Here is a 15198-nt window from a genome sequence, read left to right as displayed (position 1 = left end):
AAACTTTCTCGATTTTCCTGAAGCGAACAAGTGAAAAGAGCTAAAAGCCCATCGCATTGACCATTCAAATTTGCTAACATATCATTTGGGAAGAATATGTGGTTTGTTGGCGTCTGAATTAAACTTTTTTATGCTTATTTAATGCAAATGTCTTCATTATCATGTTTCAACGGTTAATGGATGTGTATGCATAAAGAAGGAACGCCTGTTTCCTACACATATTCAACAATTTCGTGAATTAAGCCAATTACTTTAATGGCTTCAAATGAACATTCGATACAGAATTGTCGGACTACCAAAGTCTTCTACACAATTCTGACCACATCAAATAATTCAATAAAAAAACCGAATGGAACCATAATCGATGCAGGCTAAATGAATACCCACTCTCGGTTCTTTCTTTTTTTCTTCTTTCCTTAAAATCCATTTAAATTTTCTATTCATCTAAAATTGCTTGGTTTGAAAACAGCCGTTTCTTTCATGTTCATGTCAATCTTTGTTTCGAGACCGGTTGCATGCTTCGATGTAAATTTATTTTGAAAAAATGCTTCGAGCAATTTCAATACGTTCGTATGAGGTTTGAAGGGGGTGGAGGTGTTGAAAAATGTGTTGGTTATTTTCACAGTTTCCAAAAACTAAATGTAAAACAATTGAATACAAACTGGGTGCTGAAATAGCCATTTTTGGCTTTTGGCTGTGTTGTGTTTTTCGTTCTCTTTTTGCCATCTAATGAAAATGTTTTAAATTTGATCGGTTTGCAGTGCAGACGTCACTACTTTGTAGCCACCCGTCAATTCAATTCACAATATGGCACTGGTCCGTTTCCGTTCCATTCAATTTTGACAATAAACATTTATCTTTAAGAAAATCAGTGCTGTGGATGAAATGAATTTGCGTGAGAATAAACATAAATTTCTCGAGCACATTTTTTGTTTGTTTCATCGGCTCTTCTATTTTAGCTAAACTTTGCTTATGTTGTGGCAATATTTTAAATAAATGTTAGAGTTTCTTGGATAAATCGGTTTTCGTTGATGGTGTTGCACACACACGCAAACCCAAACAGCAATATTGTGCCTATTTTCGGTCTGCCATGAAGAGATAAGCATTTGTTCGATGTCATTTATAGCGAACTATGAACTTTTCACTAACAAATTTCGAAATGTGTAATCTACGCTATGTTCAAAGTAATGAATCTTGTGTTCTTCACTCTTTTGTTTTGTCTCTATCTGCCGGATGATGGCAATACGAAAATTGAGTGCAAAAGCAGCACCCCATCGAAATGATGCTAACAACTAAACAATCTAAAGAAAAGCCATTAGGTAAACTAAATACAAACAAATTCAGTGTAAACATTGATATTGTGCGCGGGTGCGAGTGCGTCGTTTGCGCACTTCTGCAACCATAAGTAAAATAAACATTTCGAAGCGAATTTATTCGGGCTTAAATTATAATTGTGTAATTAAGATTCTCGACTCCTGCCGACGCACACAAACACACATACAAACAGCCATAAGAATGAGACTTTTCCCATTAGGCCCGCTTTATTCAGACTTTGAATCTCGTTCTGTGCTCTGTATCGTTTTCGGTCTACCTATTTTTCTCCATGTTTTCTTGAGCAGAGAATAAGTAACAACACAATTTTGCAAACGGAGTTTTGCGAAAAATCTAATTTGCATGAATGTTATTGTTGTGCATTTAAGTACTCTGTTCTGTCTCTGTACCTCTCAGTGTATGTTTTTATGTACGTGAAATGGAAAAGGAACGAAAGAGAAAAAAAAGCGCAATTGCAGACAAATACTGTAGCAAGCATGCGACATAACCGATTCATTCTCGGTTCACTTTTATGACTTCATCTTCTTTCTGCAGCATTGTTACGGCGATGCGCACAACATTCACATCATCGCTTTCCTCTTCACGTAATCGAATAAAATAAACCTTTTTTTTCGCATTTTTTGTATCTTCTATTTCATGAAATTAACCGTTCTTTTGCATTTGTGAGCCGCAACAAAGTTTATCAACCAGATTTGCTGTCATCAAATTAGAACGAGGCGAGACAGTGTACAAAAGCAATCGCCCACTTTGACAATGTCGAATAATTATGTTTTCAAAGACGACAATTTATATTGTCTTATTTTCTATACGAAAATCAGCCAGTAAAAACCGCAAATTAAGTCAAACAACTAATGAGATGAAACTGTTTGAAGTTACCCACATAGTACGGAAGGGCGACTAGTATTCGAGTTCCTTTTCTTACTGTCTTAGAAAGCATAGAAAATTCTGACGTAAATTTTCATTAATAACTTTCTTCAAAAAAAAATCATGATTTTACGTAATTATGAACATGAAGTACTCGCAATTATTTCTGTATTTTTCCCGTCATCAATTGCCACCTACTTGTAGGTAAGGTATGGGTTTACTGTTATTTTATAGAGTACACAGTAAAACTACCGTTTGGCAAACATCATTAGTGCTAATTGTATTTCACGGTAAAATAAAAATACGATGTGCACTAATGAAAACTGAACAAAGCACCCAAGAATATATAGGATTTCATCATCTGAAATTCATTGTTCACATAACAAAATGAACGCGTAAAATATTCAATTATGTGCGTTCGAAGCGAGATTTTGATTGTTGTTCGGCATTATTATCAACATTTCGTAGGTAGAGGGAAACCAAAATCAAAACGGATCCCACTGGTTCGTCCCCATTGCATCGCATTATAACAAATAATAATGTTAAAATCGTTATCGTTGAAGGGAAATATTTGGCGCTTGTTATTAGAATCCAATTAAAATGGCTTTAAGTCTATTTCAAGATTTTATACACTCTTGACTTAATGCTTATAAAACCGTTAAGCGGATTTATCTATATGCGTGCATTTTCATAAACAGCGCCAATTAGCGCAGCAAAATTGAAAAAAGCGTTTTGTTGACGTATACCAACGGTTCTTGATCTAATTCGTGTATCCAAAAATCTTGAAATTCGCCATATAGTTTGGCTATATTCAGAGATTTTAAGACGATTTAGCGTGTATTGATTTCGAGTGGATTTTGAAAATTCGAAAATGATTGGTATATTTTTAGAGAGAGACAACCGATTCGGAAATCGAGATAAACGAAAATAAATATGAAGACAAATGAATTGCAGATTATCGTTGCTCATGGAGTGTGGACGATTTGTCTGAGTATCACATCACAACAAAATTAAATTCAAGCGTGGACAATTTAATTAACCAACGATAAATAACGCATACAAATTTTATTGAAATTCTATCCATTTCACCCTCGACTTTATCGTTCGATTCTATCTGTTTGTAGCGTCTCTCTCATCCCCGACTGTTGAAAATGTTGTGCAAAGTGAAATTCATCTTGGCTGAAAAATATCTCGGAGCACAATCAGCTCATTCGTATGCTCTCTCATACTCTGTTGCTTGGCGCATCTTTTATGTTCACAAATAACAATGAAGCAAAATGCAGTTTCATACACGTTACCATTCAAAATCCGCACAAACGCACGCAGACAATACACACCTAATGGCGATAATAATAAATATATTAAATTTACTAGAGCTGCAATTTCGGCTCATTCTCTCTCGATATCCCATCTATCTTTTTATATTCATGGCATGCAAGGCACTAATACCAACATGCAGATATGCCAAATCCAAACGAAAAATGTTGAGAAGAGAAATGCACAGAACGACGAGTGCACGAAAACGGATAAACTCTTCGTTCATTTCCTCGGTTTGGTATGTGTGTGTGTGTGTGTGCGTGAGTCTGTCTGTCTGAATTCCTTTTGCATGAGCATATTTTAAAGCGGAAAACGTATCCAAATGCATTGTGAAGCATTCATTCCGGCGCTCTTGAAGAAGGATAACAATAACAAAGCAATGAAAACTTAATGTCAATAGTTTTCGGTGAGCTTCATCTCATACTTGGTTTTGTACGAAGTAAATGCATGTGTGTGTGTGCATGTCAGCCGATGGAATGAAATGTGTACGTGAAACGGGAGTGCCTGTGCTTCGCCCGAGCAATTGAATGAACTTTCCGACAGCGTACCACAACTATAATGAACTTGAGCGTATACAACATCAGCATATTTTGCCTACACAAAAATGGTGAACACTGAAAATGGCTAAAATATATATATATCACCGAAAATTTCCATATGGAACTTGTATTATTGGATATCTCAGGTTTTTGTTTTTCATACAAACACAAATCCAATTACAGTACAATTCACGCACCGATCCGATAAAAACAAGACGGGAACTGAAGCGAAGTGAGAAGAAAGACAGAGTTCCAACATTGGAATAGTGAATGTAGCACATTAATAAAGTGAAGTGGCGCATCTTGAATAACAACCAACGAGAGATGGATGAAGATGGGCAAAAGAAAAATGAAGAAGAAGAAGAAGAAGTTGGAGAGAAAACAAAAACAAAAGAAAAGCACATTTCACTTTATAAAGCGTTTGCATGTTGAAAACGGTCTTGAGGATCGAACTCAATTACATTGGCTGGTGTTTTGCGAATACAATTTATAGAAAAGTGATATTACATATGAACTTCGACCACTATAGCCGTTGCTTTTCCATTTAACCAGTTTGCGCGCATTGAATGAGATGTGAGAACGATGCAAAGAGAGAGAGAGAGAGAGAAAAAGAGAGAGAAAGAGAGAGGGGGGAGGGTGGGGGAGAGTAAAAGACTAAGACTTTCATATTGAATCACTTGAGATTTACGACAAGTTTTTGTTTGACAATGGACAACCCGACGACAACCTTTCGGTTGTAGCAAACTACACACACAGCCAGTGCACGCGAGATATGGCAACGAGATATGGTGCGGTAGATCGGTTGTCTATCCATTCTAACGTAATAATTTTGGGTTATGTTTTTCCAAGCAAATGCATCAATTTTGATACCATAGCAAATGTTTTAGCAATTTTCCATCTCGAGCATGCTCTTCTCTTCAACTCGTTCTCTCCATATCGAACACGATATTTTCTCCGTATATTTTCAAACAGAATTATCGCACGAAATACATCGTAAATAGAATGTTAGCGATATTATATTTTGCAAATATCGAATATGGTGCCGAACTCGGCTCCACTACTCATCCATTAATTTTACTTGATGCAGTTCAAGTGCGCTTACTTTTACTCACTTTTCGTCTTTCTCCGCTCTTTCATCCGACTTCCTTTCGACTATTTCGGTTCTTTTTCATAAACTGTTCACTACTAAAATCGTTTTGTGTCACATTTTATTCGATTTTCATGGTGTTTTTGTGCTTTCCCTCCTCATTTCATCGTATAAAAGATGTTCGGCCACCGAGAAAAGCAACACCACATCTTTTGTACGGTGTTCGCTTGCCTCGATCTTTTCGAACCGAGAACACTATGTATTTTACGGAAATTCTATCGTTGTAATATCATCAAGCGACCAACGTCACATTCAACACTGTAACAAACAACGTAGAAAAGTGCTATTCAAGCGGACAACAACAATAATGGGCCGCAACCATAAGGATTCAAGCATAGAAATGTATGTTGTTGTTTGTTCATAGTCCGCTCGGCTACAGTGTGTGTGTGTGTGACTGTGTGTATAGTGTAAAAATAGTCGGGGCTTTGTTGTTATATGTGCAATGCATTAGCGATACTCTAACGATCTATATTTTAAACTTTGTGTACTTTCCATTAAACAAATTACATTTTGATTCTCCTTCACTCATACTCGACTATTTGCACGAGCTGTTTACATCGTTATTTGAAACTATCAATTTTTTCCTTTTCTCATTTAGTCCTTTGGCAAATTCTTTTTTTTTTTTTGTACCTAACCCACCTCCTCCTTAAATCCTATTCTATTTTTATATTCCAGTTTCTCGGAGCGTACCGTTTCTTTGCCGACTTGTCGTTGGTCGTCTACAACTCAATACACTTTCTGGGCTCAGAACTTTCACCATTTTGATTTCTTAGTCATTCTCCATTTCACCATTCGATATGGTTTTTCTTTTCATATTTTTTTTTTCTTTCTTTCTTTCGCCGTACTTTTTCTCTATTCTCACTGCTTGAAGAATATTTATTTCTTGTCTGATGACAGTCGTCGCTTGCTTGAGTTCATCTCTATCTCGTTTATTATTTCCGGGTAATGGTCGCCATGTATGTATACTTGCGAATAAGAATAAAAAAATTGTAATATGTGTCCTGCGGTACCCGGTGTCCATGCATAAAACACGTACAGTCACACACATGTGCTCTGTTCCGTATTGCATGCTACAACATTGCATATGAAAATCGTTGCTCCGTTCTTAGATTACACACTTTTCACGGGTCAACTCAACAATAGTCAACTGGACGGACCAACGGACCATGTAAACGATTCACCAACACAAAACCATCTTACCGTAAGAAAATGGATTGCTTCGAGGAGGATTAATCTATTCTACCGTTCATAATGGTGTATATATGTGGAATGAAATTGATATTTAAGTAAAAATCTCAGTGTAATTTGAGATACACCAACACGAAAAAACAAATCTCACATTTATTACACAGAAATGGAGACATTGCATGAATTTATGAAAATGGTTTTATCATTTTCGATATGGCAGTGCTTGATAATAATAATCATAATAAGTGGAGCATCGAAGATAAATCGCAACAAGAACAAAGTTAAAGAAGGAAAAAATGTATCGATTTTTATAAAAGTAATCAATTTTATCCGGCTTCGATTAAAAAAGAGTCAACAAACAGTACATGCTTACAATACGGAAAATGATTTCGAATAATGAAAAGCGATAGCAGTTCCGCTTTGAGGCGTTTTCATTTGTTTTCGGTCGTGATGATTTTTCGGGATGGGAGTTGAGAAAAACATATTTTCAAGCACTTTTGTGTATATTTAAAGGTGTATGCTTGAATCAATGGGAGAGTATTCAATTGAGACAAAAGTTTATCAAAAAGTTGGTCTTCATTTGCTCTCTGCTCGGATCGTTGCACCTCTCATTCATTCGCACTTATTTATTCAGATGATGGTGAAGAAGAAGATGACGAAAAAATTGCTCGGCATTTTTATATATTTTTGTTGGTGGCGTCCGTTTTCACTCTTACTCTTTCTCTCTCTCCCCGTTTGTCTGATTATCTAGAACAGCTCAGCAAATAACAAAGGGTAACATAAAAACAAAGCCGTATTATTATTAAAGGAGTCGCTTCTTTTTTTATTTTCTCTCTTCAATCTCTTTCTCTGTGTCCCCTCTCTCTCTGGATAAACACAACACTAACAACCTCAACAAAACGAATAAGAAAAAAAAGAGTAAATTCTCTATTTGTTTGCAAACAAAGCACAACGCGAATCAAAGTTACGGTGCATGTTTTCCAAAGTTTTGTTTGAGAAAACTTTCGTCATTGCCACATAGATGAAATGTATATATGTATAGTATTCGTCGTTTGTAGTCGCAAATGAAAATTTCCGGTAGCGAATGCGAACAAGTTGAATTTAGTGTTATTTTACCATTTTGGTATGTGCGCGCTGTTATGCAATACATTGAACGGCAACGACTAGAAGCACTTGTTAGAAAGAATTAATCCAGAACAAAGATAGAAAATACATACATGGTAAGAGGTGAAGAGCGCTGTGCGCGTGCAATATAATCATTTATTCCATGGAAAATACGACGATGAGAGCTAAGAAAAATCGCAATCCAGAGGAAGAGCAAGGGGAGAGAGAGACGGTGAATAGCTCAAAATATATAAATAAACTTTTAATATGCTTTAGTCGCTTTGATGGTGTGTTCAGCGGCTATGTTGGAGAGTAAACGGATTTCATGCAATTTTGTGGGAAACAGACGACAAGCATGAAGAGAACCGAATAATATTATGAATAAATGTTTTGTTTCGCTTTTTCTTTACGTCGTATTAATTACAGTGTGTGTCTTTCTTGTATGTGTTGTCGAATGAGAAGATGAAAACAGAAAATCGGTCGTTTGTTATTGTTGTTGTCATCGAAGCCGTTCCATTTCATTGGCATTTGCGACATTTAAAGTGGCTGCCTATTTGCCTTTTGGTTTTGTCTTTTGTTCGCCTTCGTTTTCATTCATATAAACAACTTTTTGCGTCATTGTATGTGGGCCTGTGTGTAAGGCCTAAAACTTTTCCTCAATCTGGAATTAAAATTTGAACGACAAGTTTTTGTTGGTTGAGCTGAAAAACAAAAACTGAAACACATTGAGAAGAGACATACAGAGAGAGAGACGCAAATACACCGCATTATGTACTTTGAAGCACATTCAATTTTGGAAATTGCAGCGATGACACACACAAAAAGAGAAAGAGAGAAGAAAATGGCAGAATCGAAAACCACAATCTTTTGATGATTCCGGTGGTTTTTGACAAAAACCTGTGCAAAAGCAAACACCAAACAAAAACCAAAAATGAACATTTAAATTAGTTTTAGCTTCGTTCGTTCAGTATAAATTGGTCCACATTTACACACATTTTGGCGGACAGTTTTTTTCCAGTGTCGAAATAACTTCGTCACTTATTTACAGGGGCTTTAAGATGTTCCAAAATAAATGCGACAATAACGAAATCTTGTTCGTCCGAAAATCTTGTTCGTTTGCTTTCGTGCACAGATTTAATAACTTTGCCGAAAACTTTTGAATATAAACACCAACAAAAATACAGAACCGCCCTCCGTCTCTCTTTCAAGCTAAGCACTGTGATACACATATATCTACCGAAAGATTTACCAGAGAGTAAGATTGATTTTGTGTGGGTGACGCTTGCTGAAATGTGCATTTCTCGATATAATTATGCTTATGATTTGAAACGGTATTGAATTTCGGCAATTTTGTCTCTTTGAAATGGTCTTGATAAACAAATATTTGTAATTTTCCTCTGTGTCTCTCTGTCTTACTTGTTCTAAGATATTTTTATTCATATATTCCACATTCGTCAGTCCATATTGCACGGACATTCCACCTTCTTTTTTTTATTCGCCCATCCCTATAAAGTTGACTGCTTTACCGTTTTATAATTTATTTTTAATGTTGTATTATTATGCTTGAGTGATCGTTTAATTTATCTAGTCTGTTGAATCTAAAAATGTGTTTCATGAGCCAAAAGCGCTGCAATTTCAATACACACGTTATCAATGTTGGCACCGACTGTATGTCTAAAGTCACTGTTAATATTCCTTTACTTAGATATTACCAAAGTTTTCCACTTTCGATTTAAGACTCTGCGCCACGCCGTCGACGCTTCTTTTCCATCAAATGGGAAAATTTAAATTATTGACAAAGTTTTACCGTTTAAGTTTCTTTGATGTAATTTTGTTTGTACACTTTTTTTTGTTCGTCTTCTGATTCTTTTTTTTATTTTGCTCGTTTTTCTGTTTCTAGTTTTTACCTTCCGAAGACGTATGAACGGTGTTTGGATCATCAAATATTCAAAATACATGTACCTCTTTGGATTTTCAATTTTAGAACAAAAAAACACTTTTCAGCAATTTAGTTGGCCCACTTCATTGAAGTTATGAATTGAATATTTTTCATATTTACTTTTTATTGAAGTTTGAATTTATTTGTTGAAATTTTAGATTTCATATTGTTATTTTCGTCCATAAAGTAAATCGAAGCAATCTTTTTATCATAATAAATTTGGTGGTACTTCAACGAAAGCATTTTTTCTTCAAACAAAACAAAAAATATATGAATTGTACTTACCATCCTCCTTGTCGTGTTAAAGTGAAACCAAAGCGTGAGTCACGATCAACCGAAACTCGAATACCAACAATTCCCAGTCCTTGTGGAGTAATCACTTGACCTCGCATCACCGAAACACGGCTACACATCGTACAATCATCAACGAAACAAAATGTGAAAAAAAAAGAAGAAAAAAACGGGATTTGGAAAAAATCCAAAGTCAGTTAAAATCATATCAAATAAATGTAAAACAAAAAAATATTGTTTGGTGTATGAATTAAATTTTCGTACAATATTTTATATAATAAAAATATATGAAAAAACAAGCAAACTAATTCAATCAAAGTTATTTGTATATATTAAGTATGCGGTTTCCAATCTAAATTCAACTAACAAATATATTATTATGTATAATAAATGATTTTTCAGATTAATATCATACAAGAAAACGGTTTGATGAAATTACATTAGAAACAAATAGGGAAATGTTATTACAATTTGTTTTTCAAAGGAAAAAAGGAACAGAATACAAAATAATTTCTATGACAACGGCCTCAGGATGTAAAAAAAACGATTTTGAGTTTTTTTTTCGCATTTTTACCATACATAAGACTAATGAAGGTGTAAATAAATTTTAATCAATCAAATGCAGCAAAATTCGTTTTTCGATTGTACATTTATCAAAAAAATCGATATCGTATGTAGTGTGTGGGGTTGTTTCCACGCATGAAAAAGCATTTCCCGTACTCAGAATCAAGTCAACAGAATCGAATTTAATGCAAGAAAATCTATGCATTATCGAAATGAAAAAAAACAAGAAATTTGTATGTTTTCTTCTTAGCGCAAGCATTGCTAAATAATGTGGCTGTCTAAAATGCGAGAGAGATTTGATTGATGAGTGTGCCATTCGTAATCTCATTATGGGTCGTTGCATTCATAAACGAAAATTCGATGAACTCATTCAAGCGTCTAATGATGCCGTTCAGTGCATTTCTGACATTTTGTTTGTTCGCCGAGAATCTTCGCGCAAGAACTGATTTCACAAAAGTGAATTAAATTCACCGACTCACATCAAATGACAATTTTCCTTTGACATTTCGCTCAAAGGTTGCGAATTAAATCGAAGAAAATGAATAAATGGACTGTGTTTGAACAGTTTGAGACAGAAAAATCTCTCAAGCATATTGAATTCGAAGAAAAAATTGTTATTTTCACTTATCAATTCTACCTTTTTTTCGAAAGGCCATTCGAATGTATAAAATACTTTTAATGGAAATGAACTGATAAAAACGGCAATTCTTTTTATCATTCGATTTTCCTCTATCTTGTGCAAACAATTTTTTTCCCTCTCAATCAATCGTATTATCAACAACAAAACGTTGTTAATTGAATGAAATTTATTATTCGTTTGATGTTACAAATCGGATAAACAAGCGCAAAAATGCGGACATCAATAAAAATTTTACCGACTTTTCCCGGTATCAAATACGGCACTGATGTCACATTTGTAAAAATGGGATACAATTGGAGTTTTAATAAATTATATACATTTTTTTTTGCAATAAATGCTTTTTCTGTTGGCTTCATTCGACTAATTGACGTGAAATGCGAAAAAATAAAATTGTAAAGTAAAAAAAGGTGATATCTTTTGTTTGGTCTATTTGTTGTTATTATAAAAAAACGGAGCTATTCACATTGCGATTTTTGTGTTGAATTCATTATAATTGTGAGTGTGTTTGTGAGAGATGACATTACAGCATGCAATCAATCATTTTTGAATCGAATGAAAATTGTATGCGCGCATTCGATCAAATGACATTCAACCGTTGGCGACAATGGTGAAAGTAATGGCAGCTCATTGCATGCAATTCTTCAATATTGCAAAAATACCACGGATTTTTTCTCATTAGCGTTCGTCCAATGGGTATTTTAATTACTTTAATTCATCCAGAGCTTTGTCTCCAAATGCATTCATAAAATTTTCATTCGATTTACGATGATTTTTCAATGATATTGTTAATTTTATTCTGCTTTTGTTTTATTTGCATCAAAAAATGAGAGAAAATATTAAAAAAAAAAAATTGCGACTGAATAAGTAGATTTTATGTACTATTTTTATCAATGTTATCTTTTAATGCAATAAAAATAAAAAAAAATTGTATATTCCCGTTTTCACATGCTCATGTTTGCCATGAGCGTCCTTTAACAATAAAAATATTTCAGAGACGAAAAAAAAAGTCGACAAAAATTAAACAGTTTTTAATCTTTGATACATCAAAAACCAGACGTGATATATTTTAGTGTATGTGTGCTGGGGAGCGCACAATTTTGCACATTAAATGACATAATGCGATTAAAATTTATTCCGTACAGTATACATCATTATTCGTATTGAGTACGTCTCACACTTGACTAATTTATCAGTAGATATGTGTGTTTTTTTTATTTCGTACACCAATTATAAAATTGGTTCATTGCTTTTCATTGCAAAAGGATTTCGATTTATGGCTTTATCATAATTATTCTCCATTAGGTTGGACTGTGCATCGAGCAGAGTTTCGATGCTGAAAAAAACGTTGCCCTTTTTTTGCTACAGAATGGCCCCTTCTCTTCGGAATTCGTTTTTCAGCTCCCTTTTGATAGACGTTGTATTGTGTGGGGATGTTATTGTTCCGAGAAAGTTACAGAGGCAATAATCGAATTATCAAAAGTGAAAAGTCTTGCATCACAAAAGCTGATTTTCTGACTTTTTGGCTCAATAAATTCTATTGTTCGTTGTATGCAAAAATTCTTTGTTAAATTCATTCCCGCATCGTGCTCCTTTTGGCACCGTCACTCGAAAAGTTTATATTATCAAATTGTGCACTTCAAAGTTTTCCCTTTGATTTTCTGTTGCTTTTTTACTCACATATTTTGCTCTGCAATTCAACATTGCAATGTATTCGAAATTATTATTTGTCCCTTTGTGCGATGCTCGAATCAAATGAAATACAGTTTTGCTTTGAAAAATTGCATATTTGAGCGTCTGGAATCTTTCTATAGATTGCTGAAGATAATTCAATGCCCATTGAAAGAACACTTTGAATCATTTTCAACGATATGTTATAACTCGACTACACCTCGACGAATTTGACAAAGTTGTTCGTTCGCTTCATGCAATTGTCGAAGTGCAAAACCAAAAAAACAGTGTCTGTTCTTGTGAATTTCTCATCGAACGATGCGGGGTTCTATTTCCAGATGATATCATAATTGTAACAACAACGTATATATTTGCTTCTCTTTTTTGTGTATTCAAACGGCATCTTTATTGCCCCATGGCTTAATCTAACATGAACTCTTCGAATCGAAAGATTGTTTAATCTCTTTTTTTACCAACTTTTCTCTCATTTAATGCAAATAATGCCAGGTGCTTGTGAATGCGAGCAAAAGAAACATTTTAATAATGCCAGAAGTGAACGCACCGTGCGTGGCTGGAATGAGGATTGAAAAAAAAAACGAAACGCTTTGAATAAACTCGCAAATCTTTTTTTCCCAAAAAAAAACTTAAGAATGCGGAAGAGATTTAGCTAATTTTATTTTTTTTTTTCAGTTGCGCACCATGGCCTGGAAATGCCTATGTAATTTACATATAAACGAGTGAGACTCAAACATGTTCTTCTTTTTCCATCAAATTTACCAGTGGCGCCACCAATTTTACATATAAGCGCATACAAAATTTTCAATATGGCTGCGCCCATGAGAGAGAAAATTTCGTCTCATTCATTTCCGCCCCATGGTTGCGCACCGTTCACCATCCGGTCCGGGGTTGGATTTTACTTTTCATTCGTCAGACGGTTTGCCAATTTTTCCCCAATGCCACCGCTTCTCATGATGATACAGAATATCTCATTATTTGTTATGTTACAGAGTTGCGAGCACGCATTTTTGTAACATGAACAACCAGATGACTTTAATGTTTTGGAAAAATGTTTCGATGGTTTGCAAGTACTGAAGCGACTGATGAACAAAGAGGAGAAAGAGAGAAAGTCTTAAGTGACTAGATCAAAGGGCGCGTAAATATTTGTCATTGTTTCATTGCTTTCGTTTTTTCTCTTGCTCTGCACTCCCAAATACAGCATTCAAAAACAAATTCAACAGGAATGTGAACACCTCAGCGAACATTCTTTATGCGAGAGGAAAAGTTATAATTCTTTTCATTGATCGAATTTTCAACGTAATCGAAACACCTTCAATATTGATGAGAGCAAATACATTTCAATGTGACAATTTCTGCAGCGTATTTCTTTTTCATTTAGTCGAAGATTTCATCGTACAATTGAAGAAAACGAGGGAACAACTTGATACGTTTTGGTAATTGAATGACAAAGACCATTTCGGACAACTGCTGACGACTTGGAAAAGTTTTTCGAATTTATTTCCGTCTCTCACACACACATACCAAATCCGTCGATCATTTTCTACTTATTCAAAAACGAATCCACTTAACACATCATACCAATTACGATTTGAATGATAGCAGTCGGATACGTATTATATCGGACCTTTTGGCTTCTGTGAATACGAAGTCATCCAAGAATGAAACGAAAATTGAATAATAAAAAAGATATATATGTGTGTGTGTGCAGAGAGAGAGAAAGAAAATGTGGTAGCGATTTTGTATCGAAAATTGGGCTCGTCTATAAAAGCATTTTCACTTGTCATGTGAAAAGAGAGAAAGAGAATGACAGAGATTCGACGAGTAAATGTAATGCTTTGAAATATGCAAACGTATTTTTCTTTGTCAGTGGTGGAAATAAAATTTGCGTACGATAGCATTTATGGAAATGAAATGATGGTTTGAAAGAAATGCCAGAAAATTGAAAACGAATTCGAAATTTAAATCAACATTGCAGTTTCACATACGCAACCAGCAACAATGAAAGAATCAATTGGAATTCATAAGTGATATTTTCTATGGAGTTTTTTCCTCCTCCAACGTCTCTCTATCTCTCTACACCGTAGACCGGGGGGAAGGTAATCAGCATATTCAACCTTCTACAATGCGATGTATTCGTCTCAAAGTTGGTATGTCGTCAATGCCAGCGACACACAATGCGTCTCTACATTAAAATACGATTTAATTAATGGAAATAAATTCCGTAAAATTCATAGGAAAATGGTATGCATGTGTGTGTATCGTTTTTTTCATCATCATTGTTCAAAATTGAACGAAAAGAAAAAATCACGGTGCGCGCGCTTATGAATTTCAACGCGATTGCATTTTCATACCCATACATTATGTTAAACGGTATATTTGCCTTGTTAAATGAACGATTCAGAATGATTCAATTCACGTAATTACTTAATGACGGAAAACCCATTTAAATTTTTTCGGGTGGGCTTTTGAAAATTTTGTTGAACAATTTTCAATTTGATGTGTGTTTCCACGCATTTTGTTCGGATTCGCGGAACGAGAAGACATTTAAGTGGTTTGTCGTTGACAACAATAACGTACAACCAAACTG

At 34.7% G+C, this 15198-nt stretch overlaps 1 protein-coding gene across 5 annotated transcripts in view; it reads right to left on the bottom strand.

Moving 5' to 3' along the window:
• The window catches only part of LOC116344503 (teneurin-a), a 383641-nt gene that overhangs the window by 38791 nt on the left and 329652 nt on the right, over window positions 1-15198 (bottom strand). For all 5 annotated transcript variants that reach the window (XM_031773083.1, XM_031773085.1, XM_031773084.1 and 2 more), the window contains one exon: window positions 9716-9835. In XM_031773083.1, coding sequence (XP_031628943.1) covers window positions 9716-9835 — 120 coding nt within the window. The remainder of the gene's footprint in view (window positions 1-9715; window positions 9836-15198) is intronic.

This window comes from Contarinia nasturtii, unplaced genomic scaffold, assembly GCF_009176525.2.
Source record: "Contarinia nasturtii isolate CC-2019 unplaced genomic scaffold, AAFC_CNas_1.1 Cnas_scaffold_1037, whole genome shotgun sequence".
Lineage (NCBI taxonomy): Eukaryota > Metazoa > Arthropoda > Insecta > Diptera > Cecidomyiidae > Contarinia > Contarinia nasturtii.
The sequence above is the reverse complement of the archived record's forward strand: the minus strand, read 5'-3'. Positions and strand labels throughout refer to the sequence as shown.